Source organism: Octodon degus, unplaced genomic scaffold (assembly GCF_000260255.1).
Source record: "Octodon degus isolate 3935 unplaced genomic scaffold, OctDeg1.0 scaffold00193, whole genome shotgun sequence".
NCBI classification, from domain to species: domain Eukaryota; kingdom Metazoa; phylum Chordata; class Mammalia; order Rodentia; family Octodontidae; genus Octodon; species Octodon degus.
In genome coordinates, this window is record NW_004524769.1 from 586,541 (window position 1) to 605,949 (window position 19,409).

At 54.0% G+C, this 19,409-nt stretch overlaps 1 protein-coding gene across 9 annotated transcripts in view; it reads left to right on the forward strand.

The window, feature by feature from the left end:
* Window positions 1–16,740, forward strand: part of Mpped2 (metallophosphoesterase domain containing 2) — a 162,799-nt gene extending 146,059 nt beyond the window's left edge. For 8 of the 9 annotated variants that reach the window (XM_023704244.1, XM_004644107.2, XM_023704242.1 and 5 more), the window contains 3 exons: window positions 10,120–10,235; window positions 12,911–13,024; window positions 15,368–16,740. In XM_023704244.1, the coding sequence (XP_023560012.1) occupies window positions 10,120–10,235; window positions 12,911–13,024; window positions 15,368–15,486 (349 nt within the window). In that variant the 3' untranslated portion in view covers window positions 15,487–16,740. The remainder of the gene's footprint in view (window positions 1–10,119; window positions 10,236–12,910; window positions 13,025–15,367) is intronic. The other variant, XM_023704245.1, reaches the window with a different exon arrangement.
* The last annotated feature ends 2,669 nt before the right edge of the window (window positions 16,741–19,409 follow it).

A 19,409-nucleotide genomic window follows, 5' to 3' on the forward strand; every position in this document is an offset into this window, starting at 1 on the left:
CTTGGATGCAAATGGCCATCAGAACACAGTGGAAAATGCAGACAGTGCATGCATACACACGTTCCAGTCATAACGCAGAGTATGATAAACTCCACAAATGAGGATTAAACAAAAGGCTGCAGGTTGGGGAGATATAATTGTGAGCTCAGCCTTGAGGGTGCAGTAAACCTTTAATGGGCAGAGTGAGGGAGAGGCTCTGCCTGTGCCTGTCTTGGTACCCCAGCAGTCGGCAGTGGGGAGGGGGTGCAGCACCTGGCGTCTCAAATTTAGATCTCCCCTGGCACTGCGCTGCAGCCTTGCATAGAAGGTGCCACCCGTGATGGTGACTGAGCCCAATTAATAATCCACGACTGGCTGGCACCAGTGGGGAGACGCCGGTGGGTCCCCACGCTGTGCTGTGATGGAGAGCCGGGTCCGGGCTCACCGCTTCCCCTGATGCTGCGTCCTGCCTGGGCAGTGCTCTCCTACTGTCCTAAATCGGTCTGAGATGCTCTGTCAGAGCCTGAGTGGTGGGTGAATGAGGCCCAGTGCTTCAACTTGCACCCGGCCTGCTTGTCACTGATGCTTGTTCCTCTGAGCCTCCACCAGTGTCAGTAGACCTTGAGACAAGCAGTGACCAGGAATTGGAGCCACCCTGTGGAAGTGCTTGCTTTGATTGGCAAGCCACTTATGCAGGCATTTGTGTGACAGCCTGGCACGGTTCCTGGGGATCACTGTCCCCTTGTCTCACCATTCAGGAAACAGGAATTCAGAGAGGTAACTCTCAAGGTGATAGATCTGTGAGTCTGCAGACTCATAGAGGAAACTGCGACCTCTGACTCACTGGTCTGTGTCTTCCTCACCATCTCCCAAGCTATCCCCTAGGTCCATTTGGCCATCTGTCACCATGATGGATCCAGGTGATTCCTCCTAAGTGCTAGACATAGAGAGGAGGTGAAGTCCCTGGTGATGAGGAGAGCTGGGTGAGAGAGCAGAAGTGAAGGTGTTCGCTGTCTCCATATTTATGACAATGTCAGAGTTTATCACGGTGAGAAGAGGCACCGCATAGCTCTTCATCCGGGGCCAGCTCTGCTAAGCATTGTCACACTCAGTCCGCACACAGAGCCAGGCCAGCCCTGGCATCGTCCGCACTTTGCAGATGTCAGCACTGAGCGGGTGATGGCCCTGCCCAAGGTCATGTACCAAGGGGCAAGCAGGACAGATTGGAACCCAAACCCGCAAAGTTCTGCCTTGCGTCACAGGGTTCTGTGATGCGTCTGTGTAGATGGTCAGAAGCAAGTCTGTGCAACCCTTCCTTCTGCTCCCTGCTGTCCCTAACACTGGGATCTTGCTCACCTCGTGGGGTACGCTGAACTAACAAAGAGGAGAAGGAGCTGAAGTGAGGACAGTGGCACGCAGATGTAGACAGTGTGGCCTGCACCGACGCCCGAATCCCCAGAGGAGGGAGAGTGCCCGGGCGCCAAGGGGGAGCTCGGCAAGTGGCTCCTTTGCAGTCACTCAGTGAATGAGTGGGCTGAGACCCCTCCCCAGGGCCCCAAATGGAAGTGAGGAGGGGACAGAAGCAAGGCAGGCTTCGTGGCAGCTTCCTGAGCAAACTTCCCCGAGTCTAGGGATCCTTGCATGTCCCCAGAGGAAACACCCAAGCGAGAGCAGGGTCCCGGGAGGTGGTTCTCTAAGTCTTCCATCAGCGTCACTTGCATTTAAGCACATTAAGAATTTTCACACTGCAGAGCGCTTTCTCTCCATATGCTGTACAGTCATTATTTTAAAACTGATAAATAATGGAAAGAGGAGAGCTCACGCACAGCTCCATCCCCAGACGACTCTGGGCATGTTGTCCTATTCGCTTTTGTCTAAGCGTTTTTTGCTCACTTGCATGCACACTGAGCTGAGAGCTAATGCTGTGGGCTTCCAGCCCATTGAGAAATGCACACTTTCTCGTGAAGGTACAAATGCCCCTCAACCCTCATTTGTCACCGAATTCAGCTGGTAAATACTCAAGTGCCTGTTCTGGGCCAGAGGCAGGACTCGGGTTCACAGGGCTGGAGTTGCTGAGCTGCTGAGCTGCCCATGCGTGGCTAGTGGCCACATAGGACTTCATCATCCCCTTGTTATTTATTCTCTGTGGGTCTAGGCTTAGGCAGCAGCGTTCCAGTCGAGTGTTAAAGGCCTCCCAGCACTGTCCCCTTGGTGCCTCAGAATATTAAATAATTTGCAAGAGAAACCAACATTTGTAGCATGAATACATGGCGCCCACAAAAGCACACCCTAAACTAGACCGAACACGATGAGCTGTGTTCTCCTGTCTGTGGGGGCAGAGGTCTTGCCGGTTCTCACCATGTACAGGGTCTTTTCTTTTTTTTGACAGGGTCTCACTATACAGCTCAAGCTGGCCTTGAGCTTGCTTTGTAGCCCAGGCTGGTCTTGAACTCTTAACAACCCTCCTGCCTCAGCCTCCCGAGTGCTGGGATGACAGGCTTGCACCATTGCGGTCCTTGAGTGTTTGCTGTGTGATGAGGCAGAGCTCACCCTGAGCCCACCCTTCCCCTTCTCCTCACTTTTGAGAAATTTGAGTCAGGCACACAGCCTCCACCTGCATGGCTCCTGGAAGGCGCGGCTGCTCTGTGCCCAGCTCCTGAGCCCTGGGCAGGCTCTAGCTCCACTCCGGGCCACTGTCCTGCTGTCCACTGTCCTGCGGCCCCATGCTTGGTGGTCTTGGTTTCAGTGCTGCTCCTTGCTGGGTCTGTGGAGGAGGAAAGAGGAGAGACAGAGGTGAGCGCGCTACCTACCAGGCCTGGGCTGGTGAACGGCGAGTGCCAAGCTTCCGCGGGGGACGAGGAAGTCATCTTAGAGATGGAGACTGTCGTGGTCTCACAACACTGCACACGGGTTTCTACAGTGAATTATGTGCTTCAGACGGTTACAGTGGTAAACTGCGCATTGTGTGTATTTTCCATGATAAAATAATACACTCCTCCTCCCCAAAAGAATGCTGCTTGCCTTCACTTTTGTCCACCTACTAAGCCTCTGCTTTTCCTTCAGCCCTGAGTGCAGGGCACTTTGCTGTCCTAGCTGTGAGGCTCCTCTGTGCCAAGGGCTGGGTGCCAGGTGGGTCCCAGGCAGGGTGGGGAGCAGCAGAGCTGAGGGCCTTCTTGTTGGGGCCGCTGGTCTGAGCAGGGTCGTTCTTGTCCTGAGGGTCCCACATGGAAGCACCAGGGCCTCTAAGGGCCGCTGGCTCGGCCCCCTAGCAGGAGTGACAGAGGAAGTCACAGGAAGGAAGTGGACACAAAGAGCTTCTCTCCCCTCTGTGCACAATGCATGGCCTCGCTTCCAGGATTGAAGGCCAGCGTGCTTGGGAGGCTGGGCTGACACTGTGGCCTGCGCTTTAGTAGTTCTGAGCACACCGTGTCTGAGACCAAGCTGCAGTGGCTTTGTTTCTGAAGCACAGAGCTCCCAACCCCCTCTCCAAGGACAGAACTGGGCAGCAGGCTGGTGGTGGCCGTGTTGTGAAGACTGTGGCCAGCAGCAGGTGAAGCTCCCAGGAAAAGCGCAAGTAGGAGGCTGCCTTCTCCCATCTGCAGCGTGCAGAGGACAACAGCCACCCTCTGTCAGAACAGTGTCTGGGCCACACAGAAAAGCACTGTGTGGCTGAGCCCCAGAGAAGAGGTGGATGGGCAGGACACGGCTGTGGGGAGCCAGCATGGAGGGGCCCGTGTTCCCTGGCAGCTGCAGAAGTGGAAGTGTCGCCTGGCAGATGTCCCGTCCCTCCCCAGGAGATACCAAGTGCTGCTGTGTGTCCAAGATGCATGGGGTGTGGAGCTGTCCGTGGGCTGACTAGGCGTGGTATCTACCTTTCGTCTGGGCCCTCCTGTGGGGCAGCACCAGGGTCGCTGCCATGTCTAAGGGCATTCAGGGAGCGCCAAGCTGCCAAGTGAGCAGGACGTCAGGCGTCAGCACCACAGCCGTGCAGCCTGCGACAGGCAGTATGAAAGGTGCAGGCTCTTCACTGGCAGTGGTTAAATCAGCTTCCGTGGCCTGGGTGGTATGCAGCCCAGGCAGCCCAGGTCAGGCATGGCCCATCACCAGGCCGAAAGAAGCTGCAGTTGAGGCCCACTGTGCAGAGAAGAGACCATACGTGGAAAGCGCTGCCCAGCGTCTGGGTCTCGCTGTGTGCAGGTGCCGACCGGCGAGGTGGACAGCACTGATTAGTGTCTCCAGGGAAACTCGCCTGTTACATACCTTCCAAGAACCCCCAACTCTAAACAACTCCAGCTGAAGATCCACCACCTGTCCGATCCAGTGCTTCCCCTTCTCGTCATCTTCCCCAAAGAGTTAGACACCCTGTCCCAGCAGTCCACACGGGACAAGCCAGGTGCCCATCAGCAGGTGGGTGAAGACAGGGTGGTGTCTGCACACAGAGGAGCTCAGGGGGCCACAATGAGGCAAGCGAGAGGTACGTGTAGGAAGTGGGTGTACCTGAGACGCAGTGTCAACGAATGACCCCGACACAGCCTTGAGGAGGCGTGGTTTCTCATACATGGGAAACTCAGAGTACAAATGAACTAAAGAGGAAATAAAAAAGGTGACAGGAAACAAGGAGATGGAGTTTTTGCAGATGGGGCAGGGACTGAGAGATGCAGGGGAAGGAAGGAGCCGTGAAGGGAAGCAAGACGCACTGCGAAAGCACCCAGCTCCTCGGGGAGGGTGATGGTCACAGACTGAAATGTGGACGAAGGAAAATGAAAGTGTACGTGCAGCTCCACCACCTGGAGAGGCACTGAGCACCACAGACCCACCTTCCGGTTCCGCCCTGTGCCTTCGCCTTCTCAGGCAGAACAGGCACCTTTCTGCAAACCTGCTGCTGCTCCAAAAACCTGCGAGTTGGGGAAGGGCCTCAGAGGAGCACTCAGCCTCCGTCTCACACCAGGAGCCCTGGCTCATGCTCTGAAGAGTTCTGAAGTCTTCAGCAGCAGTCTACAATAGGAAGAGCCCCGCAGGGGAAATCCCAGACAGAAGACAGAACTTGGACAGCGCTGCGTGTGGACACACGTGCACGCCACGTCGGGCGTGTTGCTGACCTGTGTCGTATGTGAATCAAAGGCTGTACATCTGCGCTCCCTGCCAGGTGTCTGTAGATGGTAGCCTGCTTCGCGCACACAGGCAGACACTCTAGTGCTGTGCATACGACTTCTCATTTGCAAAACCTGCAGGATTTCCCAGTCCCGTTAGCCCACAGTTTGCACCAGGTAAGCAGCCGCCCACCTGTCTGTGCTGCCCTGGGTTTACATCCTGGTGGCTCCGGCCTCACACAGACCTTTGCAGTGGCTCCACACAGAAAGCCTGCCCTGTGCTGGCTCTGTGAGGAAGAAGTTCTGACTGTTGGAACCCTGCACCCTGCGCCTGGCCCCAGCGTGAGACCAGGAGCCCGGAATCTCCAGAGCAAGGGAATGGGTACCTGGGAAGCAGCCACAGACGCACCCAGTGCAAGCTGGGGTGCATGCACGCTGCAGGCCAGTGAGCCTGAGCTGTCTCTCTGCCGCCCTCCCTCCCTCCCTCCTTCCCTCCCTCCTAAGCTTTGCTAACCCTCCCTTGGGAGGGGGTGGGGCTCCACTCTCAGGGGCCACGGCCATGAGGGCTTTGTGCTCTGGTTTCTTACAAGTTGGTTCCCATGTGGTGTTCGTTAGTCACAGCTAATTACGAAGCCTTTGGCCTGGGCCATGGCCATTGTCCCCTGGGCTCCGCCTCCTGTCCCTGCCCACCGCACCCCATTGCTGCAGAGCAAACCCATTGTGGGGCCCTGGAGGTTGGCTGAGCATGCATTGAGTGCATTTTCCAGGAGTGCCTGGTGAGCTCCAGGCTGGGGTTTCCTGTTTCCAGTCTAAACTGAAGGCTCATTCCTCATGGATGCTGATGTGCTCCAGCTCTGCCCGAACAGCCCACCGCACAGAAGGGGGAAGCCGGGACCTTCAGGTCCTGGCAAGATCAGGCTTGGCCTGCAGGGCGGAGGTCGGTGAGAAAAGAAGAGATGCTGCGGGGTGGGTCAGCTGCTCGCGTAACTCCTGGCCCTCTGCCTCCCCTGTGGGCCTTTCCAGGGGGCCAAGCACCCAAGCACCCCTAGGTCCCATAAGTGAGTGCACCCACTCGTGCATGGCTCAGGAGGAAGTTGCTGGGGACTCTGAGGCCCACAGGAGCTGGTGAGTTGAGGCCAGGGGGAGATGAACCCCCAAATCTCGTCTCCTCAACGCCCGAGTGTGGGCTAATTCTGAACTGCATATTTGGGCAGTTCCCTCTTGGTTGGTCTTGTGGAAAATCCTCGGCTGGCGGATGCAGGGAGACAGAGAGCCCACAGGACGCTGTGCTTTCACCAGGTGACTCTCAGGCGCAGTCCCACGTCACCTGCTGGTTGCGCTCTCCTCGGCTGAGAGCCTGTGGAGCTGGCCTGTGCTGCCCTGCTGCAGCCTTCCCCAGCTTCTGTGAGCACCTTGCAATGCAAGGAGACAGAACTGGAGCTGGGCTCAAGTCACGACTCTTTGCTGGTCACAGAACAGCGGGCTTGCGAGCATTGCTGATTGCAGGTTTTTATCTAAACACCGAGTGCTCGCCTGTGGACTTGTGTTCGGTCATCTGTGTGAATGCTGTATGGAAAGTGTCCAGAACTCCATCAACCAGCGCCCCTCCCTGTAGCTCACCTGTGCCCGCCTCCAGGAACAACATGGCTGAGCCCGAGTAATGCTCATAAAGGACACTTTACGACTTCATCCTTCCCTTGGAAGCTTCTGGATTTTGTCACAAGCTTGACATTGACCCAGTGAAATCTATAGACAGAGTTTGTCCTAATCCTTATGGAGCTCTTATAAAACAAAGCATTTCCTGGGGGAACGTGGCCTGGGCACCTAGGAGAACATCCTGTGGGGCACGTTGGAATGACTGAAAAGATCAAGTCGTGTTTTCTGACTCTGGCAGACTCCGGTGCCCTGGGCCTCAAGCAGCCCCTCGTTGGCACATCAGAGCGCTTGCCGCCCCGATGGCGTGGGCGCGTGGGGGACTCGACGCCAGCTTCATTTGCTTTCACACGAGAACTGTAAGCTCAGAAGCTGCTGTCAGAAGTTAGGAGAACAGCTGTTTTTGCTTATTTTGTTCTCTGTCCCTCTCCTGCCAAAGCGCTCGCTGGGTTCTCAGCGGGCTCTGAGGCTGTTGTTCTGTTGTTTTGATTTTGAAAATGAGTCTCAGGAAAGGACCACAGTAGCATGAGGTGGCCAGGCTCCCAAGCGGGAAGGCTGCACTTTGGACTCCAGTGACAGTGTCTGGGGATCTAAAGATAGGAAACATTGCAAGAAGGGACAGAGGAGACTGAGTCCTGGGGCCCCTTAAAGGCGCTCCCTGCTTTCTCCCAAGTCTGCGTGTTGGGCTGCCAGGATGGGGCCTACCAAGCCACCTCTCACCCCAGGAGTCCTCAGGCTCAGCAGCGTGGGCACAGGCCCTGTGCTCCCAGCGGTGCGACATCCCTGCTCACACGAGGCAGGCACTGCACCGGCTCTGCTTCTTGTGTGACACACGTCAGCACCTAGTCAGCAGCCTCACCTGGCATGCACCTGTCTAATGAACGCGCTGGTGAGAAGTCAGACACGGGGCTCACTGGCGTGGAAGCCGGCTGCATGCCTGTGTGCAGGTTGCCTTGCTCTCCCAAGGCATGCAGGAGAGCGCCTCTTGGCCCTGGGGGCCACCCACACTCCTCCTGGGCCTGCCCTCTGTCCTCCAAGATGACAGCAGGTTGAGCCTTCTCCCCTGTCTCTCTCCTCTCCCCTCCCTACGCCTTTCCTCTGAGGGGCGTGCGTCAGGTCCACCTGGGTGACCCATACACTCCCGTCGGAAGGGCAATCGAGCGCTTAAAGGGCCTCGGTCCCCCTTTGCTGTGTGAGCGAATGCAGGCACACGTTCTGGGAGCCATTCGGACCTTGCTGAGAGCCTCATGAGCACACGGGTCATTCTTGCACTATGTACAGTAAGTCTAAGTAGCAGGACTCTCCTCAGGACAAGAAACAGGACTTAAGCTGCTACGAAGACGAGGGCTTTATTGGCTGGCTCCTGCATCTGACTGTGTCACCTGAGCCCTCTCTTCCTCGCCTGGGTGTCTTTGCAGTGATTTGGTTCTCAACGTACTAGCTAAGGCATCCAGGTACTTCCAGAAGCCAGGTAATTCCTGAGAGCTAGGAGCTTTCCTGGGGCGAGGAAACGACGACCTTTCTCTAGGCTGCACCAAGGAAGTCCTGCAGGCTCACTGACCAGCGTGGGCAACGTGTCCATCTCTGTGCTGGTCCCTGCAGGGAGATCAGCACCTGCTCTGGCCCAGCACGATGGACTCAGCTTTACACACAGGTAGTACAGGGGCTCTCATCAGAAGGAGGGGTTAGATCTTGGCCGGCAGAAGCAGCTGCAGAAGTCCACTGGGCTGTGACGCAGCTCGATGGCAGAACCGTGAAGCTGGTAAATTGTTTGGCTCCGAGGATGAGACAGACAGACTTGGCAGAGTCCAGAGAGGCTCACCCAGGGTGGTAGTAAGTGAATCTGGGTAGTGTAGGAGAACCGAGTGGTGGCCGCCGTGGTCTGCATCCCAATGCCCCCACAAAACCTCACACATTTGCAGTGGAACTTTGGGGACGTGCCCGGGCGATGGGCGCAGTACCTCTGGGTGGGTTCCCCAAGGAGTTGAGAGCTAAACGCACTGCTAGGAGGTGGGGTCTGGTTGGAAGAGGCAATTGCTGGGGCCTGAAGGGATTGGCCCTGCCTTCGCTCATGGCTTCCGGGCCGTGCTGCGAGCCGCTGTCCCGTGCCAGGCCGCTCTGCTGACCTGTTATCCCTGGCCCTTCCAGGAAGCTCCCAGAGGATGGCAGAGGGCTGGCGAGTGGCTAGGAAGTAAGTTACATACCCTCTTGCTCCTGGTCCTAGCTGGGGCACGCAGTGTCCTCCAGGCACAGCCCCTCCTCCGCAGAGCGCGTGGGGCTGTGACTGCTGTGCGTCTCCCCGAGGCGCTCCACAGCCGTCTCCCAGCTCTGTGCCCTGTCGCCAGTGCTTCTCTGCTGCTGTGTGTGAGCTCGGCTTCTCATGATCCTGTCGCTGCTGCGATGGCTGTCTTTAGAGTGTGGCCTCAGTGGGTGAGCTCTGGCCGCAAGGGTCGGAGTTGCCTCTTTCCTAAAGATGAGGAAGCAGGGTGATGAGGAGAGGGAAGTTGGGCTTTGCCACAAAGACGATCAGCGTGTCTTTTTAGGGTGTGCGCATACATTGAAATTTTCCTACAGAGCAAGATTCAGTTTCAAAGAGCAGCGGTGGCAGCTAGGCCTTTGGGAACAGGACACAGTGAGGAAGCGCTGTAAACTAATGTGATTCAGCCTATGGTGCTTTTAGAGGAAAAAATCACCTCCCTAAATAGCGTATTTGCAAATGGGACTTTGCAGCTATGATCACCAGCACTCTTTAGAGAGAGGCGCTTGCCCTTGTAAGTCCCTTCATCGGCGTAGCACCGCCTCAGGAACTCACCGTGCAGCATTTGCTCCTGTGAAATTCTCATGCCAGTGTCGGAGGAGTGGATTCCAGGTTGACCAGGGAAGCCCCACAGATCTTCCCCCTGGGGAAGGAAGGCAGGTCCCCTGCTTTCTGTTCACGGTTGTCCTTTCTGCTTTTCAGGGCCTCATGTTTTTTTCAGCAGTCTCAATCCAGAGTATTCAGAAGTTATGGACAAAGATCCTGCCTCCAGCCCTTTGTCCATGGCTTGGGAGACTGTAGGAAACTTCTTTTCTGAGGAGGCTCTTTCGTAATGACCGAGGGGAGGGAGATAAACGTGGGAAGGCTGGAAAAGCTTCAGACCAGTGCTGGGTGTCTGCCAGTGCTGAGATTCGGGGAAAAGCAAAGTGTTGCAGAGATTGTGCTAGAGCCGCGCTGGGAAGGTCTTTCTGGTGGGACAATTCCTAGGCTCCACACCCACTTTCTTGTGGGGTGGCTTTGAAGCAATCAACAGAAAGCACAGTGCTGCCAGGGCCAACCATCCAGGAGGGGAGAGAAAGACAGGAAGGGAGCAGGTAGACCCGGCTGCCAGCCTGACCCCTGTGTGTTGTCTCCCTCAAGGACCCCATGGTTTAATGGATGGGGCTTTAACCTCCCCCGTGGCCAGTCCCTGCTGGACAAGTGGAACCTCGTCCCCGAGGGCATCGACATCCTCATGACACACGGGCCTCCTCTCGGTAAGTGAAGCCCTGGTTGCACTCTGTCCTGGGGAGGGACTTCTCCTTGGGCATGCTGAATAATGTACCAGGGACATAATCATTTTCCTCCAACCACAGGAAAAGAACACAAAAAGAAAAGTCAGTGCCTTTAAAGAAATCCACTACGATAATTAAACTCAGCGGTTCTGCCAGGCTTACAGGTGTTCATGAAATTAAATTTTTTGATTTAGTCAAGTCAGGGAAAAAAATCAAATGAGTCCGGAACACCACAGTCCTTTGAGGTTGATGATTTATTTTAAGAACTCGATTCCTTTCAGAGTGAGGGGGTGGGTGGGTAAGGAAGACCAGACCTTTCGATCTCAGGGCTTCAAATGGTGGCAGAGTGACAGGCACTGTTGTTCCAAAGAGCTCATTTTCCTCGTCCGCATAATGCTGGGACGTGGGGGATCTTTAAAGTCGAACATCTAAGCTGGTTGTATGAGAACAGAATCTCATTTTGTTTAAGCCACAGTGTTCAGTGGGGACTTATCTGAGAGGTCTTTAAGGAGGCTTCCACCAGAGGTGCTCGGGGCTGTGGCCGGTCCCGATTGCTGGTGTGCTTCCAGCCCCCTCCACTGCTGCGCGTCATGGGCAGGCCAATGCCACATTGCATTGTCTCCTAATTATTCCTGAACTTCTTCCTGGTCCGCCTTAGCTACAGAACATTTGCACCCAGCACCCACCTTCTTGAAGTACCTGTTGCCAGGCCTCTCCTGCCGGGCTAAACTGTGCTCAGAAATGAATGTGCTTCACTCGTGATAGGAGAAACCTTCCTTTTTCAATGAACAGAAGGCACCATGAAACTGCCTTCACTGTGCATTTCTGAGCACGTACTCCTGAAGAGTTTGCTTCAACACCTTCCTTTTGGGAGAGGGTCACTTACGAGACATAGATGATTTTCAGTTTTTCTTGCTTTGAGGTCAGTACCCTTTCTCCTCTACCAGCCTGAAAACCAGCGGCTCCTAATGCTCATGCCGAGCCCCAAGCTGACCTTCCCAGGCATCTTCTCCTCCAGGCCGCTTGGTCCCGTATGCTTTTCTCCACAGGGAAGTCCTGTGTGTTTGAGCAGCACATGATGGGTGCGCGTTCCCTCCTTTCCACTGGCGGGCTTACAGAGCACAGGCATGGGTTCCTTTGCCTATCGTAAAGGATATGGATGCCTTTGGCGTGCACGTGTGGACACGATGGGGGCTGATCTAGAATGCAGCTTTGAATAGGATGATAAAGGGAAGGATATTGCCGCGTGGTTCATTTCAGTACCTGAGCAAGTGGCAGCAACATTCTAAGCAGCAGACACTGAAGAACTCCAGCACCTCAGGATCTCTTACCAGGAAGGCAAGTATCCTTATAGAAGCCATGGAGTGAGCCGGGCTGTGTCACAGAGTGAGGTCCAGAGTGACGTCCACAGCTAGTAGTCTCCAAAAGAACCACTAGGCAAAGTTTCCACAGAAAGTTGAACTTCGGTGCACACGCAGATGGGCACTGTGTCGAGCATCTCTAGTGGGACAGAGGGCAGAGAGTTGGCCGAGCATTGCCTGGAGGAAGCCGCCGTGCTGTGGAGCTTCACCGTAGGGCTCCAGGTGCATGAGTATGAAGTGGGCTTTTGCCCTCCTTCAGGAAAACACATCCATGAGGCAGTCCACACCAACTGCTGGGGGTTTGCAGTCCCCTCCTTTATAGGCAGCGTTGAAGACCCTGGCTTAATCTTTGCCGGGCCCTCCCTCCCCTCCAAAACTCTTCCCGGCCTCTCTGGTCGCCCCAGCCCCCGCTAGCAACCTCTCAGAGCCGCTCAGCACACATGTCTGCTGCTGGCCGAGCAAAGCAAAACCTGTCCCTTTTGGCCTGGTCAGTTCTCGGCAGCAGAGTTCACCTAATGGCATTGTGGACAGGACCCCAGAGTGGTGATGAGCTGGCCTTCCCCCACCTGCCTGCCTGCACCGGGTGCTGAGACGTACGGACTTCACTGAAGGCTGAATCATCTAGAGCGCTGACTCTGGCTATAATGGATGTCAGGTTTTATGAATTTTCTGCATTAAGCGCAATACTAAGTGGCTTTTACTTTAAAAGTAGTCAATTAGCTCCAGCTTACCAGATGCCACTGTGAGGTCATGTTGTTGCCTATGGCTGGAGGGGCGACAGGGAAGCAAGTTGGCACGTGGAGTCCTGGACTGTGGGAGCCACCAGGGCTGCTGAGCTGATGCCCCTGCAGAGAGCCACATTGCTGCAGCCCTGTAAGAGACAGCCGCTCCCCAGCCCTCCTCTGTGCCACCTCTGAAGTCCATTGCTGTAAGCGAATGCGAGGAGGGTATAATAAAGAGAGACAGTAAGAGGCTTGGGGAGTGCGAGTTGGGGGCAGGCTACCAGGAATGTGGCACGTGTCATTGGGTCCGTGGAGTAGATGTGAAACCTGTGGTTGAATCAATCAGTCTTTACAGGAAAAAAAAACTTCATTAACTGGAAGGAAAAAATGAAACCCAAAAGAAAAAAATTCAGGAATCTGAAGAAGACAAAGTGATGAGTGAAACGTTTCTTGAAAGCCATTGAGCCCTTCAGTGGCAGGGCCTCCACATAATGCATGAATCCCCCTGACGTCAGCGAGAAACCTCCCCTGGAGGAGGAGGAGGATTAAGAGCTTGACTGCACCCTGCCCTTAGGTTTTCGAGACTGGGTGCCCAAGGAGCTGCAGAGGGTGGGCTGCGTGGAGCTCCTGAACACCGTGCAAAGGAGGGTCCGGCCCAAGCTGCACGTGTTTGGTGGGATTCATGAAGGTAAGCGTGTGGGCAGGAGCTGGCAGTGCGGGTGGGGAGGGCCCACAATCCCCTTCCTGACAGGAGAGGGTGGCTGCATGGGGGTACTCACCCAGTCACCCTCACTCTTGATAGCAATGAAACACTTTCATAAGATGATACCTTACAAGAAAACCCCCTATCTGTAGCTGATAGCGTGTGGTGCTCTAATCCAAGTGCAGAGCGGAAGGTGGCCTGACCCACCCTCTTGTAGACCCGAGCCTCCCCCAGGCTACTTCTGGAATCCCAGGCTCTTATGAAATCTGTGTGCTAACTGCTGGTATGGGGCAGCCCTGAGTTATGCCAGGACAGATGTTCTCTTTGATGGAGTTAAAAGAAATACTCTGGATATTAGAAGCTATTTGAGGCCTCCACAGTCCCTTCCTATCTATAAATATTGTGATCCATATGGAGCACACACAGACCTAGGAAGATAAGATGCTCTCTGAAAAATGCCTCAGGACGCACTGCGATCTGAGACATGGAGCAGACTGGCAGGCATGGAGGACGTTTGCAGTGAGACATTTCCTCGTCACCTCAGAAAACCACAGTGGACTTCTCAGAAACCCTCAGCACAGGCTCGCGCTGAGGTTAAGCAGAATTAAATCTCCTTATGTGGGAGCTGGTCCACCGGCTGCTCCCTGCCTTTCTAGGTAAATTGAGTCAAGTCACAGGAGGTTTCAGAGCTCTGGGTTTTCTCTGCCTTTTCAAACCAGAAGGGTCTGACCTTTGTGTAGACAGAGCCCTCTTTCAGCAAGCCTGGGGTTTGCCAAGCCTGCCAGCTTCTGCTAGCTGCAACCCCTGTGGGCAGCCCCTGTCTCCCCACTCCTGCTGACCACTGCTTTCTGGACCAGGCTGTGAATCTGCAGTTGGGCTGAGGTGTGCGTGGCCCTGTGCGTGATGAAGCCAAAATGCAGTTTGCTTTTCAGAGCCTACTCATCTGGTGGCTCCCCGGGTAAATGGGTAATGAGGAGCAATTGAAAGTCTGCCCACTGAGGCCAGAGGAAAGTCAGCCTGCCTCAGGGGCGGCCAGCAGCAGGGTGACCGGAACACCACGCTCCCTGCCCTGTCTGTGGCTAGGGCCAGGGAAGGAGGGGGCTTCTCTCTCCCTGGCATAGGATGGTAAGATATGGGGGTGGGGAACAGATGTGGGTCCTCCTGTCCAAACAGGATTTCTGGGGGACTATTATCTTGAAAAGAGGTTTGAATTCCTGCAGCCCTTTTTAGCGCTTGCTTTTTACCTTTAAAAAACCTTAAATCATTAATTAGCTTTGAACTGGCCAGACGACTGAGAAATTCCACCAAAGCACCAAAATAATAAACTTGCTTAAAAGGGAGGAGATCGTATTCAAATAAACTTGTCTTGCTTTTATTCACTTAAGACAGCTGAAGAGGGCAGCGAGAGGGCAAATACCAGCCTCTTGATGGAGAGAGATAACAAGACTTTATGACCCCAGAACTAAACCGTGCACATTTTAAATGCCTCTTTTCATTTCATAAGAGATTTTTCCATTGACCCTCATTAAGCTCTCCGCAGGCTTACTTGGAGAAATTTTAGCAAGTGGAAAAAAAATAAAAAGACCCTTATCAGTGATTTCTATAAGTCGTGTGTATTTTGTTTCTTCGTGGCTTGTGTTTCTGTGGCTTAAGGCCTCATCCCGAAGGAGGCTGCACACTGAGGTTCGAAGGCTGGATTACGGTAACGCGGCAGCCAGGCTTCCTTCCGGTGGTCGTAGGCCGTCTCCGTCGCCCGCGGGGGATGCTGGTGTTCGGTCAGTGTGAAGCAAGGGCAGGCACGTGCGTCCTGCCCGGACGCTCCTGAGCAGCCCAGACAGGTGCCGGGTCTGTGCATTTGAAGAAAACACACCTCAGCACCCGCAGCGCGAGGCCTCGCTTCCAGCAGCTGGCGGAGCCGGCTCCCCGCCCAGCAGCTCGCCCCGCCCGCTCGCCCTTCTGCACATTCTGTTGTGTTTGTCCCTGAGCAGTCCCTCTTCTGGTCCCTAAAACTTAACAGTTGATACAGGGCGCTGAAATGAACCCCCCTGAAGACAGAGAGGGGCAACGCTTCCCTCCGCCGGCTAGTCAAGAAGTCCCAGCCTCTCCCCAGGAGGACTGTGCCTCAGAGCCAGCAGAGGGCCGCCCTTTGTTGGCCTGCAGAATTCTCCCTTGGATTCAGAGAAAAGAGAATGGAGCGGGCGGCTGCGGGCAGGCAGCGTGGGTCTGGGAGGGAGGGCGTGGCGCCCGCCCGCCTCCCCGCCTCTGCCTGCGCCCCCCTGCGCGTGCATCTGTCGCGGTGAAGGTGACAGGGACACTCTCTCCTTACAGGGTACGGCATCATGACCGACGGCTACACCACGTACATCAACGCCTCCACGTGTACTGTCAGCTTCCAGCCGACCAACCCGCCCATCATTTTCGACCTTCCCAACCCGCAGGGCTCCTGAGCCTCTGGACTGCGGTGGTGCGAGTGTGGGGAAGCGCTACAAACTGCCATTTTTCTCCTTACACACTTACACGCTCTTACTCGTTTATTTCCAAATCCTGTAAGTTCTTTTTGTAAATTGTTGGACAAACAAACAAAAAGATGCTAGAGGTTGTGCTTCTTTCTTCTTTCTTCTTTTTCTTTCTTTCTTTTTTTTTTTAATGGGGATCCATTTGAAACCAGAGGAGCATTGTAAATTTGTAAGAGGACTTCTGTTTTCTCAAAGGCCATGCCATTGTAAATGGTTAGTGTTCGCCAAAGGACAGCCAAGCTTTCTTTTAAAAAGGTGATAAAAATCTTATTTTAATATGCTTTAAGCTGGAAGAAAAAGGAATAAAAAAGGAACAGGTAGGCAGTGTTTTAAAAACCACACTGATTTGCACAACTGTTGAGTATTGTTTGAAGTATTTTATTTTTTGATGTGTTGTTACTGTCGTTGTTTTCCCGGTAAACTTTCTTTTCTGCAGTTATTGCTGCGGCTTAGAGCAGCCTGCGCCCTGGAGGTGGGCATGGACGTCCTCCCCACGTTTTGGTTCTGGGCAAGACTGTGTCACCCAAGGAGGACAGCCTGCGCCCCGGATGGCGCGGTCAGCGAGCTCGGCCGCATGGCTACACGAGGTCTCCTCGTCTGTTGCTTTTAAATTATTTTAGCTTTAAAAATATGGAAACAGAATCTGTCGAGAGCACGTATTTCATGCAGTTTTTAAAAGATGAGCGCACGGACTCCTGTTCAACATGGGTGTGTAGATATAAGTATTTTTTGTGTATGATGACTAAGTTAGGAGTTTACTCTTGCCAAGCGCAGTACGGGCGATGCCGTGTACGAGTGCATCGAGTTCCCGAAGAACTGCTATGTCTCCTCCGAACTCAAGGTCTGAAAGAGCTTGGGTTAAACCTAGGTACAGTGACAAGCGTGTATAGGCATAAGTGGATGCAATGGAAGCTAACGGAAATAAGGCTTAGTTGTCCTTTCTATTTAAATACCCCGATTGTCTTCTTACCTCCCTCCCATTTTGCACTGTGTGTTGATGCAATCTTCGCTAGCACAAAATATTGTCGCTAATAGTCATTTCTGTTTTCCCATTGTAAATGTTGTTTGGGCTTTATTCTATTTTACGTTACCTTGAAATTTAGGAAAGCAGTTGTTTCTCTAAATTTATTGTGATATTCTATATCTAGCGGCCTTTATATGCAAATAAAATTGCAAGATTTTTAAGTCTGTGCTGCTCAGAAGGCTGGCTGGCTGGGGATGGTAGCTTCGTGCCGGGGCAGGCAGGGGACTCGCTCCTGTGTAACACTGGCAGTCCCTCTCAGAAGGACCAGTGTGAGGGACTTCTTTAGAGACTTCTAATAAATGTTGTTACCCAGCACCCACAGGCAGCCCGCAGACGGCCCAGGCACTCTGCACCCTCCTGTCACCACCGTCACCGTCTTGCCTCAGACTGCAGAGGGTGCTGGTAACCTCTTGGACCACTGTAAGGCCTGAGGAGCCAAAGGTGTAGGCAGGGCAATGGTGCCACACCAAAGCCGCTTATGGCAGTGAGTAGAACGGATCACAGAAGGCAGAATAAGCGCCACCCACCCCCAGGGCCCCAGAGCAGTCTGAGCTCCCTTCTGAAGTGGCAGCCACTGGTGTTTCTTTGGCTGTTCTCTGGGTTTGGAGTTTGTTCAATGATGGCCACCAGTAAGATGCTCTAGCAAGTGGGGTGGGGCACCTGCAGTTGTCTTTTTGTTCTCTGATAGAACCACTGGGGGTGTCCTGTGGTCCTGAATCTGCACTGTGGCCCCACTGGGTCCCATTCTGATGCATCACCCTGCCTTTTGCCCTGCTGGGAATGCTTGCGTGCAATTCCTGAGGGTGATACTTGATTTTAGTACCAGCGAAGAGTGTGTTAGAAGCAGAGTCTGCCTCATACTCATGGGGCAGCATCCTGGCCACTGGGGGGATTATTAGCATTTCATGAGAATCTCCAGTACTCCCAGGCTGAGGTGGGCACTTGCTGAGCTTCTCAGGCAGATGTTTGGCTCTATGGCTAGATGAGGCCATGACTGCGGTAGCACATGTGGCCTGAAGAGGCCCAGGGAGAAGCTGGCCACTCTCCTCGGAGCTTAGCCTCAGGGGTGAGGGAGGTACTACAAGCCCTGTCTAGGAGGCAGGATTTCTCTTGTCTGAAGGCAGCGGCCCTGGGCTGGTCCCCAGGAGTCACACAGGCTTCTCATGAAGCAAGCCTTCCAGAACTAGGTGTTTGACCACAAAGCATGCATGCGCACAGTCCTCACAAGCTCCTCTGAGCACAAACCGATTAAGCAAAGTACTTTCGACAACTGCTTTCCACTGTGTCCGGCAGGCAGCAGCCCAGTCCGCAGAGTCTGGGACGTAGACCAGCTCACAGACAGGAGCCTGCAGCCAGCCTGCTGCCTTTCTGTGCATGTGAACGGCCTCCAGGGGGCCCGTAAAGACCACCTAAAAGCCCAGGGGCCATCCAACAGGGGCGTTCAGAGAGCTCTTAGACATTGGACACTTTCTTTCCTTTTGTCCCAGGCACTGTGCCAAGCAGGCTACATCATTGTGGTTTCCAATGGTCATAAAGTCTGGGGAAGGACGCACGGGCCTCACTTTATATATAGGGAAGTTAGCCCCCAACTCAAACTGAATAACTTCCTCAGGAAGATGTGAGGTTCCAAGCCAGGTCTATCCGGTTCCATAGAGCCTGCCCTTTTCCTCACCAAGCTTTTATTCTGGAAAAATTAATGGCTTCTGAGTGCTGACAGAAAATAAGTGTGGCCTGGGATATGGCCTGTCCTTCAAGTGGAAGCCTGTCACAGCGCCCTGTCACATGGGTTTGTGACAACATCCCATGGGACCACTTCCCTCTGCCTTGACTCAGCACTGTGTGGAGAGCCAAGGCCTGGAGGACCGCCCACATCCAGGCTCCACCTCAGAAACATGCTGCGCCTGTGAGTTAATCTTCTGCATAGGACAGAGATGAAGCAGAGGCTGGGATCTGTGGACTCATGGTGCGGAGGAAGCTGTGTACCTGGAGTTCACATGTGGAGATCACCGCCCAGCGTCTGGCAACTGGTCCCCATAGGTTTGCTTGCTGAGGTTGCCTCTGCTGTCCTAAGAGTCCCTTGTAGGGACTATCTTTCTGACTCCTCCTCTGGAGGGCACCAAGTGGATTGCATGTGAGCACCCTCAGGTCATGGCGCACCTTGCTTCATAGGAAATGAAGAACCCAGGGGCAACAAGGAGAAGCAGACACAGGAGCCTGCCTTCCAGGTCTGAGCATCGTACATTGCAAAATCCCTCTCATCTCCCGATAGGAAGGCAACCTACTCAGGTTGCTTAAAATGATCCCCCAGAGTCTGGTGTGTCTCCAGGCATCTCCCCGACCCCGGACATCCCCGTTGCAGTCCACTAAGTCCTTTAGCTCAGTCAATGCATTTTCCACAACATTCTCTCATAATCTCCTTTCGTCTATAGTGGATACTGCAGCACTGCTGGAACTCCTACAAGAGGTAAGTCACTGTTACTCTGATGGGCACCCGGGGGTAAGCCTGCCTTCGCGTCCATCCCCCACATAAATAAACACTGGGACCCAGGATTCAGGAAGGAGAAACAGAAGCAGAGGACTTGGGGGTTCTGGATTGCAAAGAAAGCTCTGGCAGTGCCCCAAATGATGCCCATCTTGCCAGCGAGGATGGAGAACTTGGCAGGGATGTGCAGCACCCAGATGCTATTGTATCTCCAGTGCCTTGTTAAATTAATTTTTTTGAGAAACAAATAGCAATGAGATAGTTTCAAAACAGGTTAGTAGGACAGTTTCAATAATTAATACATTGCATATTGTTGTCTTCATAGTAGTTATTCTTAGTACAAGATGC